The sequence below is a fragment of the Ictalurus punctatus genome, chromosome 2, assembly GCF_001660625.3.
Source record: "Ictalurus punctatus breed USDA103 chromosome 2, Coco_2.0, whole genome shotgun sequence".
NCBI classification, from domain to species: domain Eukaryota; kingdom Metazoa; phylum Chordata; class Actinopteri; order Siluriformes; family Ictaluridae; genus Ictalurus; species Ictalurus punctatus.
The window spans coordinates 25,359,402-25,376,069 of NC_030417.2; the positions used below are offsets into that span (position 1 = coordinate 25,359,402).

General features: G+C 37.3%; 1 protein-coding gene across 1 annotated transcript in view; it reads left to right on the forward strand.

The window, feature by feature from the left end:
* The window catches only part of usp43b (ubiquitin specific peptidase 43b), a 98,479-nt gene that overhangs the window by 42,829 nt on the left and 38,982 nt on the right, over nt 1-16,668 (forward strand). Inside the window, exon 4 of the mRNA XM_017459662.3 lies at nt 8,634-8,726. Coding sequence (XP_017315151.1) covers nt 8,634-8,726 — 93 coding nt within the window. The remainder of the gene's footprint in view (nt 1-8,633; nt 8,727-16,668) is intronic.

Below are 16,668 nucleotides of genomic sequence, written 5' to 3' on the forward strand. Positions count from 1 at the left end.
CACATTTTTATAGATATTTTGAGTAGGATGGATATTGTGTAAGTATTACAAATAACCCTCATGCTGCCTCAAGAGAGTCAAACACACATCAAACATGCTCACTAGAGCTGGCTCTGGCTCTGCATTCTTACACTTTGTGCTCTGACAAACAAATGTCGATAAGATTGACTTAATGCCGTTTGGTCACAGTTGCACTGTGTGATTAGCGACAAAAGGACATTATGGCTCTATAGATATGCAGCTGTAGATCTGCGAGTCGGCTGTCTGCGTTCACAAATGACACATGGCTTACTTGCACAGCTGAAGAAGAGCCGAGGAATTCTGAGCACAGACTCACCGAGGTGGTTTTAAAGAGTGATTATTTGAGTTCACCACAGCTGTAAAGAGTGATTATTTGAGTTACTGTAGCCTTCCTATAATCCCAGACCAGCCTGTCTGTTACCAACAGCCATGCCATTGTCAAAGGGGGTCAGTGGGATCACATTTCCCCCACATTTTTTCTGATGATCGATGTGAACATTAACAGAAGCTCTTGACCTGCATCTGCATGATTTTATGCACTGAATTACTGCTATGTTACTGGCTGATATATATGTGTGTGTGTGTGTGTGTGTGTGTATGTATATGTATATTTGTGTGTGTGTGTGTATGAATGTATATGTATGTATATATGTGTGTGTGTGTATATATATATATATATATATATATATATAAGAGAGAGAGATAGATATATATTATATAAGAAAATAAATTTGGCACTCGCTGAATTATCTGGGCAGGGCGCCCAAGTATCATCACTGTGGTCCATCCCTCCACAGCACTGTTACTGGAAAGCCTGACTTTATAGTTCTGAAGAAGTTTTGATGGCTTATGACATGTATATTGGATTTTTCACGGGATTGCAAATGCCTTTTTTGGGGACTGTGCCAACTCATTGCCAACTCAAATGCTATGAAAATGATTTAACCTAAGAAGCTGTGGTTTTGTTTTTTTGTTTTTTTTCTTCTTCTTTTCAGTGCCAGCTTTGGAAACAGCTTCAGTTCGTGGTTGCTAAATAAACTTTATGCTTATGTTTTAGTAGCAGTAAACTATCATGATACATTGTGTAACCAATTACTGACTCATATCCACTGTTAACAGCTGTTAAACACAACGTCCTATAAACATCTCACCAGACATCCTTTATGTTTTTCCACTCACTTTCTTCTCAAAATGAAAGTGGCAGATAAGTGGTTTAGTTTTCAGCCAGTGACGTCTATCCAACCTGAAACAGTGTAACTTTTCTACGTCAGCACACCACCTGAGCGTGTCCAGTCCAGACTGCAGAGATTGTCACTCACAAACACACACACACACACACACACACACACACACACACACACACACACACACACACACACACACGCGCACACAACTTCAAGTTACACAAACAGCCACAACTTTTATTTATTTGGGGATTTGTATTGGCTTTATCCTTGCAAATTTTTCTTGATCCGGATAGACCCAAATACTTTCTCTAAGTTATCCAGCTAGGATATGCAGCTACCATCTAGTACATTAATGTCTGTGGTCCTGTGCTCATTAATACTTTACAAAATGTAAAACAATAAAAAATAAAATGTTAAAAATCATAAAGTCCTTCTACACTAAAAAGAAATTAGCCTGCAAACATGTATGTGTGTGTCATCATCCGACAATCATCTGCTCTGGGTTCCATAATGTTGACTGTAGTATATACGTAAAGGTTTACTGCATGCAAAATGAAAATGTTAAAATTCATTTAAAAAAAAACCACAGTTTTAGCATAAAGAATTTGGCCTGAAAACCTTTAACAGAATTTTAAGATTGGTAGCTGTACATGCTCTGCTTTCCAAAATTAATACATAGAAAGCAAACCAAAATTGTAATATATATATAGGACTGGGGGAGGAAACCAGAGTACCCCAAGGAAACCCCTGCAGCACATACAAACTCCACACACACAAGACCACAGTGGAACCCCCAACCCCGGATCGAACCCCCGACCCTGGAGGTGTGAGGTGAACGTGCTAACCACTAAGCCACAGTGGTATTAAGACAAGGAGTTTTATTTACAGACCTCTAGTGCACTGCTCTCTGCCAGAATCGTAATTTTGGAAACCGTACATGCTCTGGTTTCCATAAGCCTAACCCTAGTCATAAATAATATTCTTGATTATGATATAGTTCAAACAGTGTTACATAATACCCGCTATTATGAATCTGAAGCGATGTAAAATGTGTGATGATATCAGCTGTCATTATCCGTGGTGTTCTCCAATATTTGCCATCTTGCACTTGTCACATCGCTGCCAATGTAACAAAACATGCTAGGTAAACATTTATGTTAAAAATGTGCTTATGCTCATTAATCTATTCCCAGCACACCTAAAAGAGTGTTGTGAACACTTAACCAGGAAAAAGGAAGCAATGTTCTCATCTCGTAACTCATTAACTACTGTTATTTCACCATAGTGAATTTCTCTTCCTTGGCATTTCCCTCACTGCTGTTTCTGACTTGTGCAGTTGTTAATGCCTACTGTTGTTTATATACTATTTAAGATTCTAAGTAAGACATTTGACGAAGACAAGAAAATAAACAGCAATCTGATGTGCTGTAACACATGGGAGCCAGATGCAGCTGAAGATAAAAAATCTTTTTATTAAATGTTTTCCAATAACCATGGTCCAAATTTAAAGCAGGGGTGAGAGCACAGATATCACAGCCAAATACACAATCACACCCACCAACAAGTCTAAAAAACCCCAAAAAACAAACAAACAAACAAACAAAAAGGCCGAAACCAGCAGTGTCTCGTGACCATAGATTTTGGGCAACACTGATAACAACACAGCCTCAAAAAAACATTCGAGAGGCTTTCACAATTGATTTGTGCTAAAGGCTATTATCTAGTGATTTTTTTTTCTTCCAGCAACTCATTCTGAACATAGACATACCTTTGTTCAACTGTGTTCGATTGAGCAGATTATTTTCCTTTCACTATTGTCACAGTGTACAAGCTGACCACAGAAGAGCAACCAGGGTTGCCAGGTTTCAGCAAAATTTCCAGGGAACTGAAAAAGGGACTCTTTAAAAAAAAATTTTTTTATGCATTTGTGTGGAAAACAATGCACACACTTTTCTGATTAATTTGTATTATCCACTAATTAATCCTCATTTCCATCTTCCAATCTTTGCAAAATCTTTGCATGATAGGCACACTATCTGCACTTTTGTCGGTGGAAATTTATTTAGCTAGCACGGGGCAGAGTGCTTGCTGCCCCAATGGGCCTCTAATAATGTTTGTTACAGTTTCCATTGTTGACCACTAGGTGCAATAATAATTAACCTAAGTGCACCTTTCTAGATGCAAAACATCACTGGAACATCTGCTTATATCTGTCAAATACCAACACTATTTTTTACATCATTGGCCACTCAAAAGAGGTAATTATTATTTCACTGGAATTTAAAATGTATGGAGTTGTGAATGAGGACTTTTCTAAAATTTGTTTTGGCTCTGTCCCATGTTTGCCTATGGAAGAGCCACCACTGAAGAAAACACCAGAACTATCTGAAACAATGCAACATAAAAACCAGGACATTTGTAAAACATTTACATTTTATTAAAGTTGAACCACTATTGCCAAGTAAATAAGGAAAGAAGTGAAAACCAAGCACAAGTGTTCCAAGTGCATTTTCAATTAAAATAATATATTACATTATTTTGGCAGACACCCTTATCCAGGGCAACTTACAATTATCTCATTTATACAACTGAGCAGTTGAGGGTTAAGATCCTTGCTCAAGGGCCCAGCAGTGGCAGCGCTGGGATTTGAACTCATGACCTTCCAATCAGAAGGTCAACGTCTTAACCGCTAAGCTACCACTTCCCTATTATGTTATGTATGTATGTATGTATGTATGTATGTATGTATGTATGTATGTATGTATGTATGTATGTATGTATGTATGTATGTATGTATGTATGTATGTATGTATGTATGTATGTATGTATGTATGTATGTATGTATGTATGTATGTATGTATGTATGTATGTATGTATGTATGTATGTATGTATGTATGTATGTATGTATGTATGTATGTATGTATGTATGTATGTATGTATGTATGTATGTATGTATGTATGTATGTATGTATGTATGTATGTATGTATGTATGTATGTATGTATGTATGTATGTATGTATGTATGTATGTATGTATGTATGTATGTATGTATGTATGTATGTATGTATGTATGTATGTATGTATGTATGTATGTATGTATGTATGTATGTATGTATGTATGTATGTATGTAGGTAGGTAGGTAGGTAGGTAGGTAGGTAGGTAGGTAGCTTGGATTTTCTTATTGTAGAGTATTTAACTTGAACAAATTTCTTGTAATTTAACCTAATATACAGGGTGTTCAAACAAGACCTAGATCAGAAGAATCAGCAGCAGGAGTGGCAAGGGTGAAGCAGGAAAAGTCTTCACCATGGTTTTTTTTTTTTTTTACCCTCCCAAGCTATTAGGTATTTGTGGTCATTCATTTATTTGTGTTTTCCTTCCTGAAAGTGTCCTAATTTAAAGGGAGCAAATACCAGAAAGATGACGTGTAGAGACTCGCAACAATGTCACAGCACATCTTCAGCCTTCTGTAGCCTAATATAGTAAACCAGTCCTGCTTCATTACATCCACAGTCTCATATCGTGACGTCATGATGGCTTTAGTACACACTCCAGTTTATTTAAACAGGACTTGGGAAGAGATCTGTGGCATAAGGAGTGGCCTGGTCAAAGCATGACTACACACCCAGTACAAACATCCACCAAATGTTCTTCCAAATCACTGAATTGTTTTAGATAATGCAGAAAAACTAGTCCATTGAACATAGTTTCCCTTCTTTATCAAGGTTGAGCAAACCTGTTTTCCTACCAAAGATCCTTTTTCATGATTAAACCATGAAACAGAACAGTATCGTATTCCTGTAAAACACGTTCCTGCATCCACAGTAGGGTTTTCACAGGGACATTCCTGTCCAAAGTTCACATTCGACGCTTGTTGTATTGACCTCACACCTCGGTGCTATTTAGGGAGACATGTATGTATAAGTTTAGTTTTTATCTACACAACTGGTTTATAAGAAACAAGACAAAGTCAAAAGTGTAAACCATTATCAGCTAAACATTTAACTTTCCAACTTCGTGCCCAATAAATATACACTCACGGTCCAGTTGAACAGGAATACCTGTATATCTGCTCATTTATGCAGTTATCCAATCAACCATCATGTGGCAGCAGCACGATGCATAAAATCATGCAGATACAGGTCAAGAGCTTCAGTTAATGTTCATATCAAACATCAGAATGGGGGAAAAGGTCTGATCCTTGTGATTTTAACTGTGTCTTGGTTGTTGATGCCAGATGGGCTGGTTTGAGTATTTTAGAAGCTGCTGATCTCCTGGGATTTTCACACACAACAGTCTCTAGAGTTTACACAGAACGCACAACACATCAAACCTTGACGTGGATGGGCTACAACAGTAGAAGACCACATCAGGTTCCACTCCAGTCAGCCAAGAACAAGAATCTGCAATCTTGAGCACAGACTCACTCAAACTGGTCAGTTGAAGATTAGAAACAATAATCACCTGGTCTTAATCCAGTCTTCAACTGTCTAGATTTAGTTGTGAAATTCCAGGAGATCAGTAGATTCTGAAATACTCAAACCAGCCCACCTAGTGCCAAAAACCATGCCACAGTTAAAATCACAGAGATGATAATGTTCGATGTGAACATTAACTGAAGCGCTTGGCCTGTATCTGCATGATCGTATGCATTGGCTGACTGCATTACTGCGTAAATGAGGTGTACTGGTGTTCCTATTAAATTGGACATTGAGTGTACATGAATAGGGAATTTGGAAGCACCTCAAGTGAGTTAGTTGGCTAGTTAACAGCAAATAAACTGGCTTACAAGCTGATTCTTAATTTCTACTGTCTTTTGCTTATTACCCAAACATCTCAAATGTAAGGTTGCCATCTTAGGTAAATAAAAGTTCTTTTAAAATGATTTATAGGCTTCAGGATTTTTCCCTTTTCTGGTTGTCTGTCTGTCTGAGATTCTCTTTAGCGCAGTGTCTTTTTAAAAATATGTTTTTAATTGATCCAAATCAGGTCAAGGTCACGGCAAGGTCAGTTTTTTTCAATTGCTTCCTTTCTGTTGGAGATGTATTTTAAGGGTATTTGGCATAGAGACTCGTAACAAGACGCATCTCAGCCGTGAATTCTACTTGTTTAAGTGTGTTTATAACCATGATTTAACCCTGTCATGCATGTAGTGTCTACACTCATGGGCAGTCAGTTTGATGCTCTTTTATTATATTTTAGGAAGCATAAGATAAAAAATTACCTCCAAATCATTTATTTGTTAGTTATGTAGTTATCAATCTTTAGTAACTTTATACATTTTTTTATTTATATATATAATATATATATTATTACATAAAATAAAAATAAAATACACAAAATTAAAAAATGTAATCATGATGAAAGAATTTAAGTAAAAATGTTCTTGATCCAGACATTACTTAAGATTATTTTTAAAGGGTTTTGTTTGTTAGTTTTTTTTTTTGAAATAATGTTTATTTGTTTGTTTTTTACCATCATGCAGTAGTGCTACACTGTAAATTTTGTACGGTCCGAAATAATATTTTCTAAAAAAAATTTCTTCAGCGTTACATATTTTTAATTATTTCCGCGTTCTGTTTTGACCTCATGGACAACTGGTTTCCTTTGTTTAATATGTAATATTTTGACAGAATCAAAATTCATACATCATGCAGTTTTAGAGGTTAGCACATTTGCCTCGAACCTCCAGGGTTGCGGGTTCGATTCCTACCTCCCGCCCCGTGTGCTTACATGTTCTCTCTGTGCTTCAGGAGTTTCCTCCAGGTACTCAGGTTTCCTCCCCCCAGTCCAAAGGCATGCGTTGTAGGCTGATTGACATCTCTAAATTGTCCGTAGCGTGTGTGCGCGCGCGATTGTTCCATCCAGGTTGCCTGGGATAGGCTCCGGGCTCCACGAGACCCTGTGTAGGATACAGTACAGAAAATGGATGAATGAATCTGGATATGCATATAAATAATTTAGGCATGAAAGGGTTACTTAACCGCTGATTTGCTGATATATTTTTAATGAAATTGTGAAGTATTTAAAGTGTAAATGTTTCAAGTGTAAAAAAAAAAGATTTTTTGTGTGTAAACATTAACTAAAACTTTGAATTCACTTAATTAATTTCTTCTATGTATGCATGTATACGTATCATAGAAAGTTATTGAAGTATCATAATATTATATTTTTGCCCTAATTCGATCGCTTATTTATATTGATAACAGCATGTTTGAAGGGTGCTGTGATGTTACATGAAGTTCAATCCTTTTTGCACATGTGGTTTACAAGCGTGGTGCTTTCAGTGCATACAGGCAGCTCTAAGTAGAGCACTCAGCAGCTCCTCTGTGCAGCTGGAGTGAGATGTTTGTATGCAGGGAGCAGCTACAGCTGATTGGTGTCTTTTCAGGAATAGAGACTCAGTGGGTGAGCTGCAGCTCTGTTATTGAAGGAGGGAGCAGGCAGCTGGCTGGAGCTGAATAGACCTTTCTTAAGCCTCCCTCTCTCTCTCTCTCTCTCTCTCCCTCTCTCTCTCTCTCTCTCTCTCTCTTCCAGCTGTTGAATATTGATGCTGTTATTGTTCCCATTTGTCTTATTAGCTGTGGTTTTGTCTTCAGTTGTCATTGAATTATTAGTAGACTGATATTTTAACATGTCTGGATCGGATTAATTGGATCATCTCATTATCTGTTAGGGGGAAACGCTGCGTTATTTTCAGAGAAAAGTTCATGTGTGAGTTAGGTGTAAGCTACAGAGCTTTTAAAAAGGCAGTGGTAAGAATGATGCAATAAACTGGAAACGTTCGCCTGTATCCGTTCCATCTGTCTAGTCAAAAAAAATTCTCACTTGTGTGGTTTTTTTTCTTTCTTTCTTTCTTTCTTTTTTTTTTTTTTTTTTTAACTCTCCTATTTTCTGACATCACATCCTTTACAATTGATCTTACTCCCTTTAATATTCCCGTACAGGTATGTTAGTTTGTTAGTAATGAAAGACGACAGGGCGTGCTGTTAGAGAAAATAATAAGCAATGAGGTGATGGAGTGGAGGATTGATCCCATACTGAAGTCGATTATTTTCCTCTAACAGCATGTGCCATGATGTTTACACTGCAGCGATTTCCTACCGATTATACATTTTTGTTTATTAATGAATAATGAACATCGGTGAAACAAGTTATCTCCTGCTTACGTTGTAGGAGATATAAACAGTTGTTCCCTCACAGCTCTCTTTTTTTCTCGCTCATGAAGTTAGTAATAATAATTTTAAAAAAAAGGTATATTAGTGCAGTTTTAAAAAAAAAATTGAAATAGAGGATTTCAGATAGGACTTTCAGGTAGAACCCCGTTAGGAAGTCAAACAAACAAACAAACAAAACTTCCAGGTGAACTCTATCCTAATATCCGAATTTTTATATGCGCATATTTTGTTCTTCTCTTTCCTAGGTCATCTCTGACATGTCCTCATTGCCTTAAGCAGAGTCACACCTTTGATCCATTCCTTTGCATCTCTCTTCCCATCCCTTTGCGTCAGACCAGGTGAGTATAGCTCAGCTCAATTCCATGTGTTTATATATATCATAACAGCTGACCTCACATAATCTCTTGGTGTCTTAATATTTTTGACCTGCTATTGAGCAGGGGTCATTGGGTTCAGTACTGGAGAGCTGGCTGACATTATTTCCAGCAATTGAGTTTCAATCTTGCAATTCTGACTTTTTTCTCACAATTTTGAGTATGATATTTTTTCTCACAACTGTATCGCACAATTTTGACTTTACAATTACGAGTTTACATCTCACAATTCTAACTTTTTTTCTCGCAATTTATATGTCCACTAATATCTGTTGATATTTGGTAGTCCATGATGCCTAAAAAATGTCCAGGTCCTCTGGCAGAAAAACAGTCCCAAAACATTAAAGAGGCACCAACATATTTAACTGTGGGCATGAGGTACTTTTCCATATGGCTACCTCTCTGTGTACATCAAAACCACCTCTGGTGTTTATTGCCAAAAAGCTCGATTTTGGTTTCATCTGACCATAGAACCCGATCCCATTTGAAGTTCCAGTCGTGTCTGGCAAACTGAAGATGCTTGAGTTTGTTTTTGGATGAGAGTACAGGCTTTTTTCTTGAAACCCTTCCAAACAACTTGTGGTGATGTAGGTGACTTCGGATTGTAGTTTTGGAGACTTTCTGACCCCAAGACACAACTAACTTCTGCAATTCTCCAGCTGTGATCCTTGGAGATTTTTTGGCCACTCAAACCATCCTCTTCACAGTGCGTTGAGACAATATAGACACCCTTCCCATTCCAGGTTGATTTATAACATTTCCAGTTCACTGTAACTTCTTAATTAATGCCCCGATGGTGGAAATGGGCATTTTCAATGCTTGTGCTATTTTCTTATAGCCACTTCCCATTTTGTGAAACTCTACAACCTTTTGTCGCACATCACAGCTATACTCCTTGGTCTTACCCATTGTTATGAATGACTAAAGGTATTTGGCCTATGTGCTACCTCATATTTATACCCCTGTGAAACAGGAAGAGATGGTTGAACAATTTCCTGTTCCTAGTCACGCAGGTATACTAAAAAATGTAAAATATCAGTGGGAATATACTTCAAATATATTTTTCTCATATGAATTCATGGGGCGCCAATAATTGTTTCACACCTATATTTAACAAAGATATTTTTTTAATAAACCTGTTGTATGTGCAAATGTTTTATATCAATGAGAGCAGAGTATTACATCTTTTTAAGTACATATATATATATATATATATATATATATATATATATATATATATATATATATATATATATATATATATATAGCTATAGATATGTGGGGTAGTGAAGCTACCTCCCTCAAATGATTTTTTTGAGGGTGGGATGTCTGCTAGTGTTAAAAAAATAAACAAAAATCGCAATACATTGCAGTATCGAATCGCAATTCTTAAAAATCGCAGTACATATCGATTCGGCACCGACATCATGATCGTATCGAATCGGGAGATAAGAGTATCGTTCCGGCCCTATCACCTGTTATGCAAATACATAGGAACAGAAGAAATATCTATTTATAGTAGCACTCCTGGAAGCTAAGCCCATAGAAGAACAGGGCCGAGCTGTCTGGTTACATTCAGAGACAATCGACTGAAAGGGCTCCTCCTAATAACAGAAACAATAGCGTATTCAGACTGGAACCATGAGGCACACCGCACCCTGTGAGCACTGTACTTGGGCCTGCAGGGGAAATCCTGACATTTTAGAGGAGTAGCCTATTCACATGTATAAACACTCACATGCTCGGAGAACATGCTCTCATACACTAATTTACATATATTGCACAAGTAGATATGTGGACACTGGTATACACTTGAATTGTGTTTGAATCGTGCGTATTTAAACTGTTACTGCTGAACTAAAGGTCACACGATAACACAATGGCTTATTGAGTTCCATTAATGATAAGCCTTAACAATAAGGACAGCACGTGACAGTTTATGAGATTTCAGTACAGTGTTTGATCAAGATTTTATTTACACTAAGAAACCGTGAGCTGGAACATCAGGGCTGTTTTCGCTCACTTTTTTTTTTTTGATGCAATGCCAAGACCGTGTGAATGACACGGGCTGCTCCAGCAGGGAGGCAAGTCTGGTAATTAGAGAGGCTGATTTAGTGGTAAGCTGCCTTAGTGTTGTCAGAGGTGGGCAGCCTCTCCGTCCTACACTCACACCCCTCCTGTTATGGTGCTAGGGTGTGCTTGGCACTGCATCTCTCTTTCTTTCACACATACACACACACACATATACACACACACACACACACACACACAGAAGGTTAATAAGGGCTTTCCCTCAGACTTCATATCCTCTGCATCCAATTTACTTTCTTTCCAGCTGAGTCTTTTCAAATGTGTCTCTTAATTGAATTTAGCAAATGAAGGGTGCACTGCGTTAAAGAATCTATCACCTGAGATGTATTTGATGCACAATAGTAAGCTGCATTTAAGGCTTCTTTTTTTTTTTTAACTTGCTATAAATGAGGGCAGACAAGCAGGATGCAGCTTTTATCTCACACACACACACACACACACACACACATATGCATAAACCCAGATTATTCTCAACACTTCACTGTTCATTCCTAGTCTACTGAATCAGTTCAGTAGGCAGATATCTCTTAAGTAGATACGCTTCATGGGTGTAGTCTCGGCTCTTTGTGGCTTATCAGCAGAAAGCCTTTCAGTCTTAAAATGTGAAAGGATCAAGGTTAAGTACAGCACCCTGCTTAAAATGTATGCAAAGTTTTTTTGTTTGTTTGTTTTTTGTTGTTGTTTTTTTAAAATTACATATATATTTACATTTATTCATTGAGCAGACGCTTTTATCCAAAGCGGCTTACAAATGAGGAAGTACAAGCAAAGCGATATAACAAGCGGAGGACAATACAAGTAGTGCAACTATACAAGATTTATAATTGAGTTCTAGAGAAGCAAAGTGTGCAGAATAGAAGTGTAAGAGCTGGAGAATTTTTTTACATTTATTTACATATTTGTTTTTATAAATAATGTGGGGGTTGGCATTTTAGGTGTTAGTTAATTGTTGACGGAAGAGGTGGGTCTTTAGCTGTTTTTTTCAAGATGGTGAGAGATTCTGCGGTCCAGATTGAGGTTGGAAGGTCATTCCACCACTGAGGGACAGTTAGTGTGAAGGTTCTGGAAAGGGATCTTGAGCCACTCTGAGTAGGCACTACTAAGCGTCGGTCGTTAACCGATCGCAGATTGCGTGAGGGAACGTAAGCCTTCAGGAGAGTGTTGAGGTAGGGAGATGCTGTTCCAGACAAGGTCTTACATGTGAGCATCAAGGCCTTGAATTTGATGCGGGCGGCTACAGGAAGCCAGTGGAGGGAGATGAAGAGACGTGTGACATGGGTCCTTTTGGGCTGGTTGAAGACGAGGTGTGCTGCTGCATTCTGAATCATCAGAAGGGGTTTGATGGAGCTGGCTGGGAGGCCCAAGAGTAGTGCATTGCAGTAGTCCATTTTTGAGATGACAAGAGCCTGGACTAGCAGCTATGTAGCCTGTTCAGTGAGATAGGGTCTGACCTTCTTGATGTTATACAGAATGAACCTACAGGATCATGCAGATATAAAAAGTCATATAAATTTAATATAACAAGTAATATAAATGTTTATATAATTGATTTGAAGTCAGGAAATGAAGGGTGCGTTGAGGTTACAGAAATTATAGCCTTGATTGCTAGGATTATTCTTGCTCTGGTACATGGGCATAACCTCGTTTGGAAAAGTGCTAGACAAATAAATTGGGCCATTTTTCTCATCTCACAGAAGAAAAGACACACTTTGTTTAGCTGATATGGTTTACATCAGCTACATTGTCTCTTTACCGGGAGCTAGGGGTGGGTGATATGACAAAAATAACATATCATAATTCTGTGATGCACGATATGGATCACGATATAGGGTTGCTAACAAATTGCAAGTAAAACAGTAGTTACATTTTAAAAAATGTTTAAAAACTTCTTGAATGCTTCAATTAATGTCTACAAACATTATTTTCTTCATACATTTCATTTATACAAACAATTTAAATGAGACATACATTTAGAATTTGCTTTGTTTTTTTAATGTATTAAAGATGTCATATATCAAGGAGTTAACTCTGGACTTCAGTTCCCATGAGCCACTGCACTGTACTACAATATGTCACATGACCACCTGCACCTGAATCATGTCTCTGTTAACGAGCACACTTTATATATATATATATATATATATATATATATATATATATATATATATATATATATATATATATATATAGCCATTGTTTGCACTGCTTCCCTGTCTTACGTTTGCCTTAGACTACCGTGTTCCATGTTACCGTGTTTTGGTCTTGTTAGTTTATTGTGTAGTCTGTACCACAGTGTTTTGCATAAGTCTAAGTATCCTTTGTGTTTTGGTTGGTTTGTATAATAAAAACGTTGAAATTCTGCGATTGCTTCCACATCTACCTTTGAAGCGTGACCAGAGGAAGTAGAAATTGTTTCAGTTAAATCTGTTCTGTGGTATGGATTTACCGACATGTATTATTATGGTGACCTACAAAATCCTATCTTTATTGCACTCAGTTTTCCATTTTCCTTTTTGTTTAAACTGCACTCCAAAATCAAGTACAGATGTAGGTAGAAATGGTTATCGAGAACATGATACAGGGAACTATATAAAAATATCTACAATAGCCAGGCCTTTGTAGTTGAAGTTGAAGTTTCGGGTCAGTGAATGGAGCTGAGTTTCTCCCAGTGGAATGCAACAAAACTGAGTCATTACCCAGAATTAGGAACATTTCCCACAGCCAGGGAGAACATTAGGAACACTTCCCACATCCAATCGATTAAACGGCAGCCTTCTCTGTTTATTGTGACACAGCCTTGGTGGGTGTCCATAAACAGATTAGCATGTTTGTGTGTAATAGGCTTTTGTCAGGTTAATTGCATGTCTGAAGGTTTTCATTTACAGGCTTGGATTGCATTACCATTTCATTTCATGGATGTGTGTTCTTCTGGAAAGAAAAAAACACACACACACACACACACACACACACACACACACACACACACACACACACACACACACACACAAACAGCCCGTAAATTGAAGGGAAGTAGGATATGTTATGCTGTACACTGCCTTTCTCTGTACATGGACAATATTTTTGTCTTCACCTGCAAAGAAAGAATCCACACCATGTTTTTAAGATGTTTTTTCTTTATACTATATGCCAAATATTTTAATATGGTTTGTTAAAAAAGATACAAAGAACATTGGAGCTGGAAATATTGATTTAAATGAATGCATTGCTATCACATGAAAATGAAACTTTAACTGAAGGAGTGGATAAATTAGTAGTCCAGGCACAGAGGACAAGAAAATGATGTGTCCGAGCCATTATTTTTTCATTTAGATTTTTTTTTTCATAGTTGCCAGGTGGACAAGTAGGCTAGCTTGTGTGATGTAATGATTTAATCATCCATACATGATTTTACAGTGCCACGCTGTCCAGAAACATTTATTCTGAATATGTTTAACAACCCCAACTCCGAAAAAGTTGGGACGGTATGGAAAATGCGAAAAAACAAAAACAAAGAGTCATTCGAAAATTCAATTCAGTCTGTACATTATTACCACATTATTTGATGTTTTACTTTGTGAATTTCATTTCTTTTTGAAAATATACACTCATTTCAAATCTGATGACTGCAACACACCGCAAAAAAGTTGGGACAGTTGACTGTTTACCCCTGTGTAACATCACCTTTTCTTGTAATAACACGTATTAAGCGTTTGAGCTTCGTGTTGAAGTGATGCACCTCAGTCCTGTAAATAAAGAGCACGCTACGTGTTCCCATTGCTTGCTGCACTACACACATTGACCTTTTTTTTTTTTTTTTTTTTACTAGTTGCTAATAATTGCCATGCACAGATGACCATCAAACTTTTCATAATCAGGAACACAGCAATGTGGAAACACGAAAAAAAAAAAAAAAAGTGCAGTACAAATATGTCATGTAACTCTGCTCACCTTGCATTAAACATGTCAACAAATAATAGAGATGCTTGTCAGCCGCACATTATAGATATTATGTACTGTTTGCAGTGAAAACACCACATTTCATAGCCATATTTGCTGACTATTTGTCAAGGGCACAAACACCATGTACTAAAAGGATGATGATGATCCTACTCAAGTCATCCATAGACTATCCTAGCTGAGTCATCCACTATGTGTATGCATCAGTATTATTACCTAACTCTCTTTCCATACTTTATTACAATATATTATGGACGATTAGGTTTCTGGACAAACCAAAAGTTGTTTTCTATTACTTTCACTAAATAATGGAAGTATTCATTATCTATCATTTATCCAGCCCGATATCCTGGATGAAGGGTTTCACACACTGTGTAGAGTTTAGAGAAAAGTGCACAAGTTCTTTAGTCATGGGTTGTTTAACGATCACTGATGCACGTGCAGATTTTAAAAGGAAAATAACAGGAATATACAGTATAACTATATAATCTATTTAGAACGCAAACAAAAGTCACACTATTCACATATTTTAAAATTCAGTACTAAGGTAGGAGCGTCCATAAATTGTGAACAGTATCAGTTTCGGTTTCTGCACCATTCAGACTTCTACCTCCCAAAATGCTTTCATCTGGTTTTCGTCTCTTTGTTGTTCTCGGCTGTGTGCTGAGCTGTACGGTTCACTGCACTGGCCCTCTTGAACCCTATTACTTTCCCCATGCTGTCCCCCTTTAAAGCTGCTGACCCACAAATCCTCACCCCTGACTGACACAACACACATCGTCCCTGCTGTGTGACCTCTCAGTTGTGACGCCATGAACCGAGTGTATACTCAACCAACGATACTCAAAGTCACCTGGGACAACAGCGATAGTCCTAATAAACGTCATACATGTTACATATTTTTTCCACATGCTTGATTTTGTTGAAATTTGTTGATCAGTTTCTCTTTGAGAAATACAATTTGCTTTTATTTCCAGAACATGGCATTGATGTTGTCTGTCAGTTCATCCACAAAGTGGATGCTCCCATAGGTGTAGCATGTGTGGAATGTCAATGGAAAGCGATCTGTGAACATAACCTAGAAAGTAACTGCAGTTTTAGATGAGCTGCAGACTCATCCATGTGACCAAACCAGACTTGAACTCCCTGTTGAAAAATCTAGTTTTTCAAGCTACCAAGACAAAACAAAGGCTGAGCTGGTCAAACTGGTAGGCCATCTTTGTCCGCTGGTAATTGGTGATAGACGGAAACAGTTTATCGTTACAAGATAGATGGAAATGTTTATTGATCAATTTGGTCAACTTTCTAGCTGGCAAAGATGTTCTTCCAACTGCAGCAGCTCAGGGATGTTAAATATCTATACATTTTGGAACCTTGTCAACTGATTTATTATTAATACTGTACTTACTTACATTTTCTACAACATCAATAATCTAAGTCTTCCATATAGTGATGGTATAAGCCTATGGTTGGTGATCTGTTTGATATACGAGAGCTGCATTTAAGGCTCCTATCCACTAAAAATGGGCAGTCAAGCAGGATTTGAGTTATCATCACACATTTGCATATACACAGATTATTCCTAGTCTACTGAGGCAGTTCAAAAGAGAGCCCTTGTTTAAGTATATACAGTGGTGCTTGAAAGTTTGTTAACCCTTTTCTAGAATTTTCTAGATATCTGCATAATTGTGACCTAAAACACCATCAGGTTTTCACACAAGCCTAAAGGTAGACAAAGAGAACCCAATTAAACAAATGAGACAAAAATATTATACTTGCTCATTTATTTATTGAGGAAAAGTATCCAAGATAACATATCTGTGAGTGGCAAAAGTATATGAACCTTTTAGTATCTTCT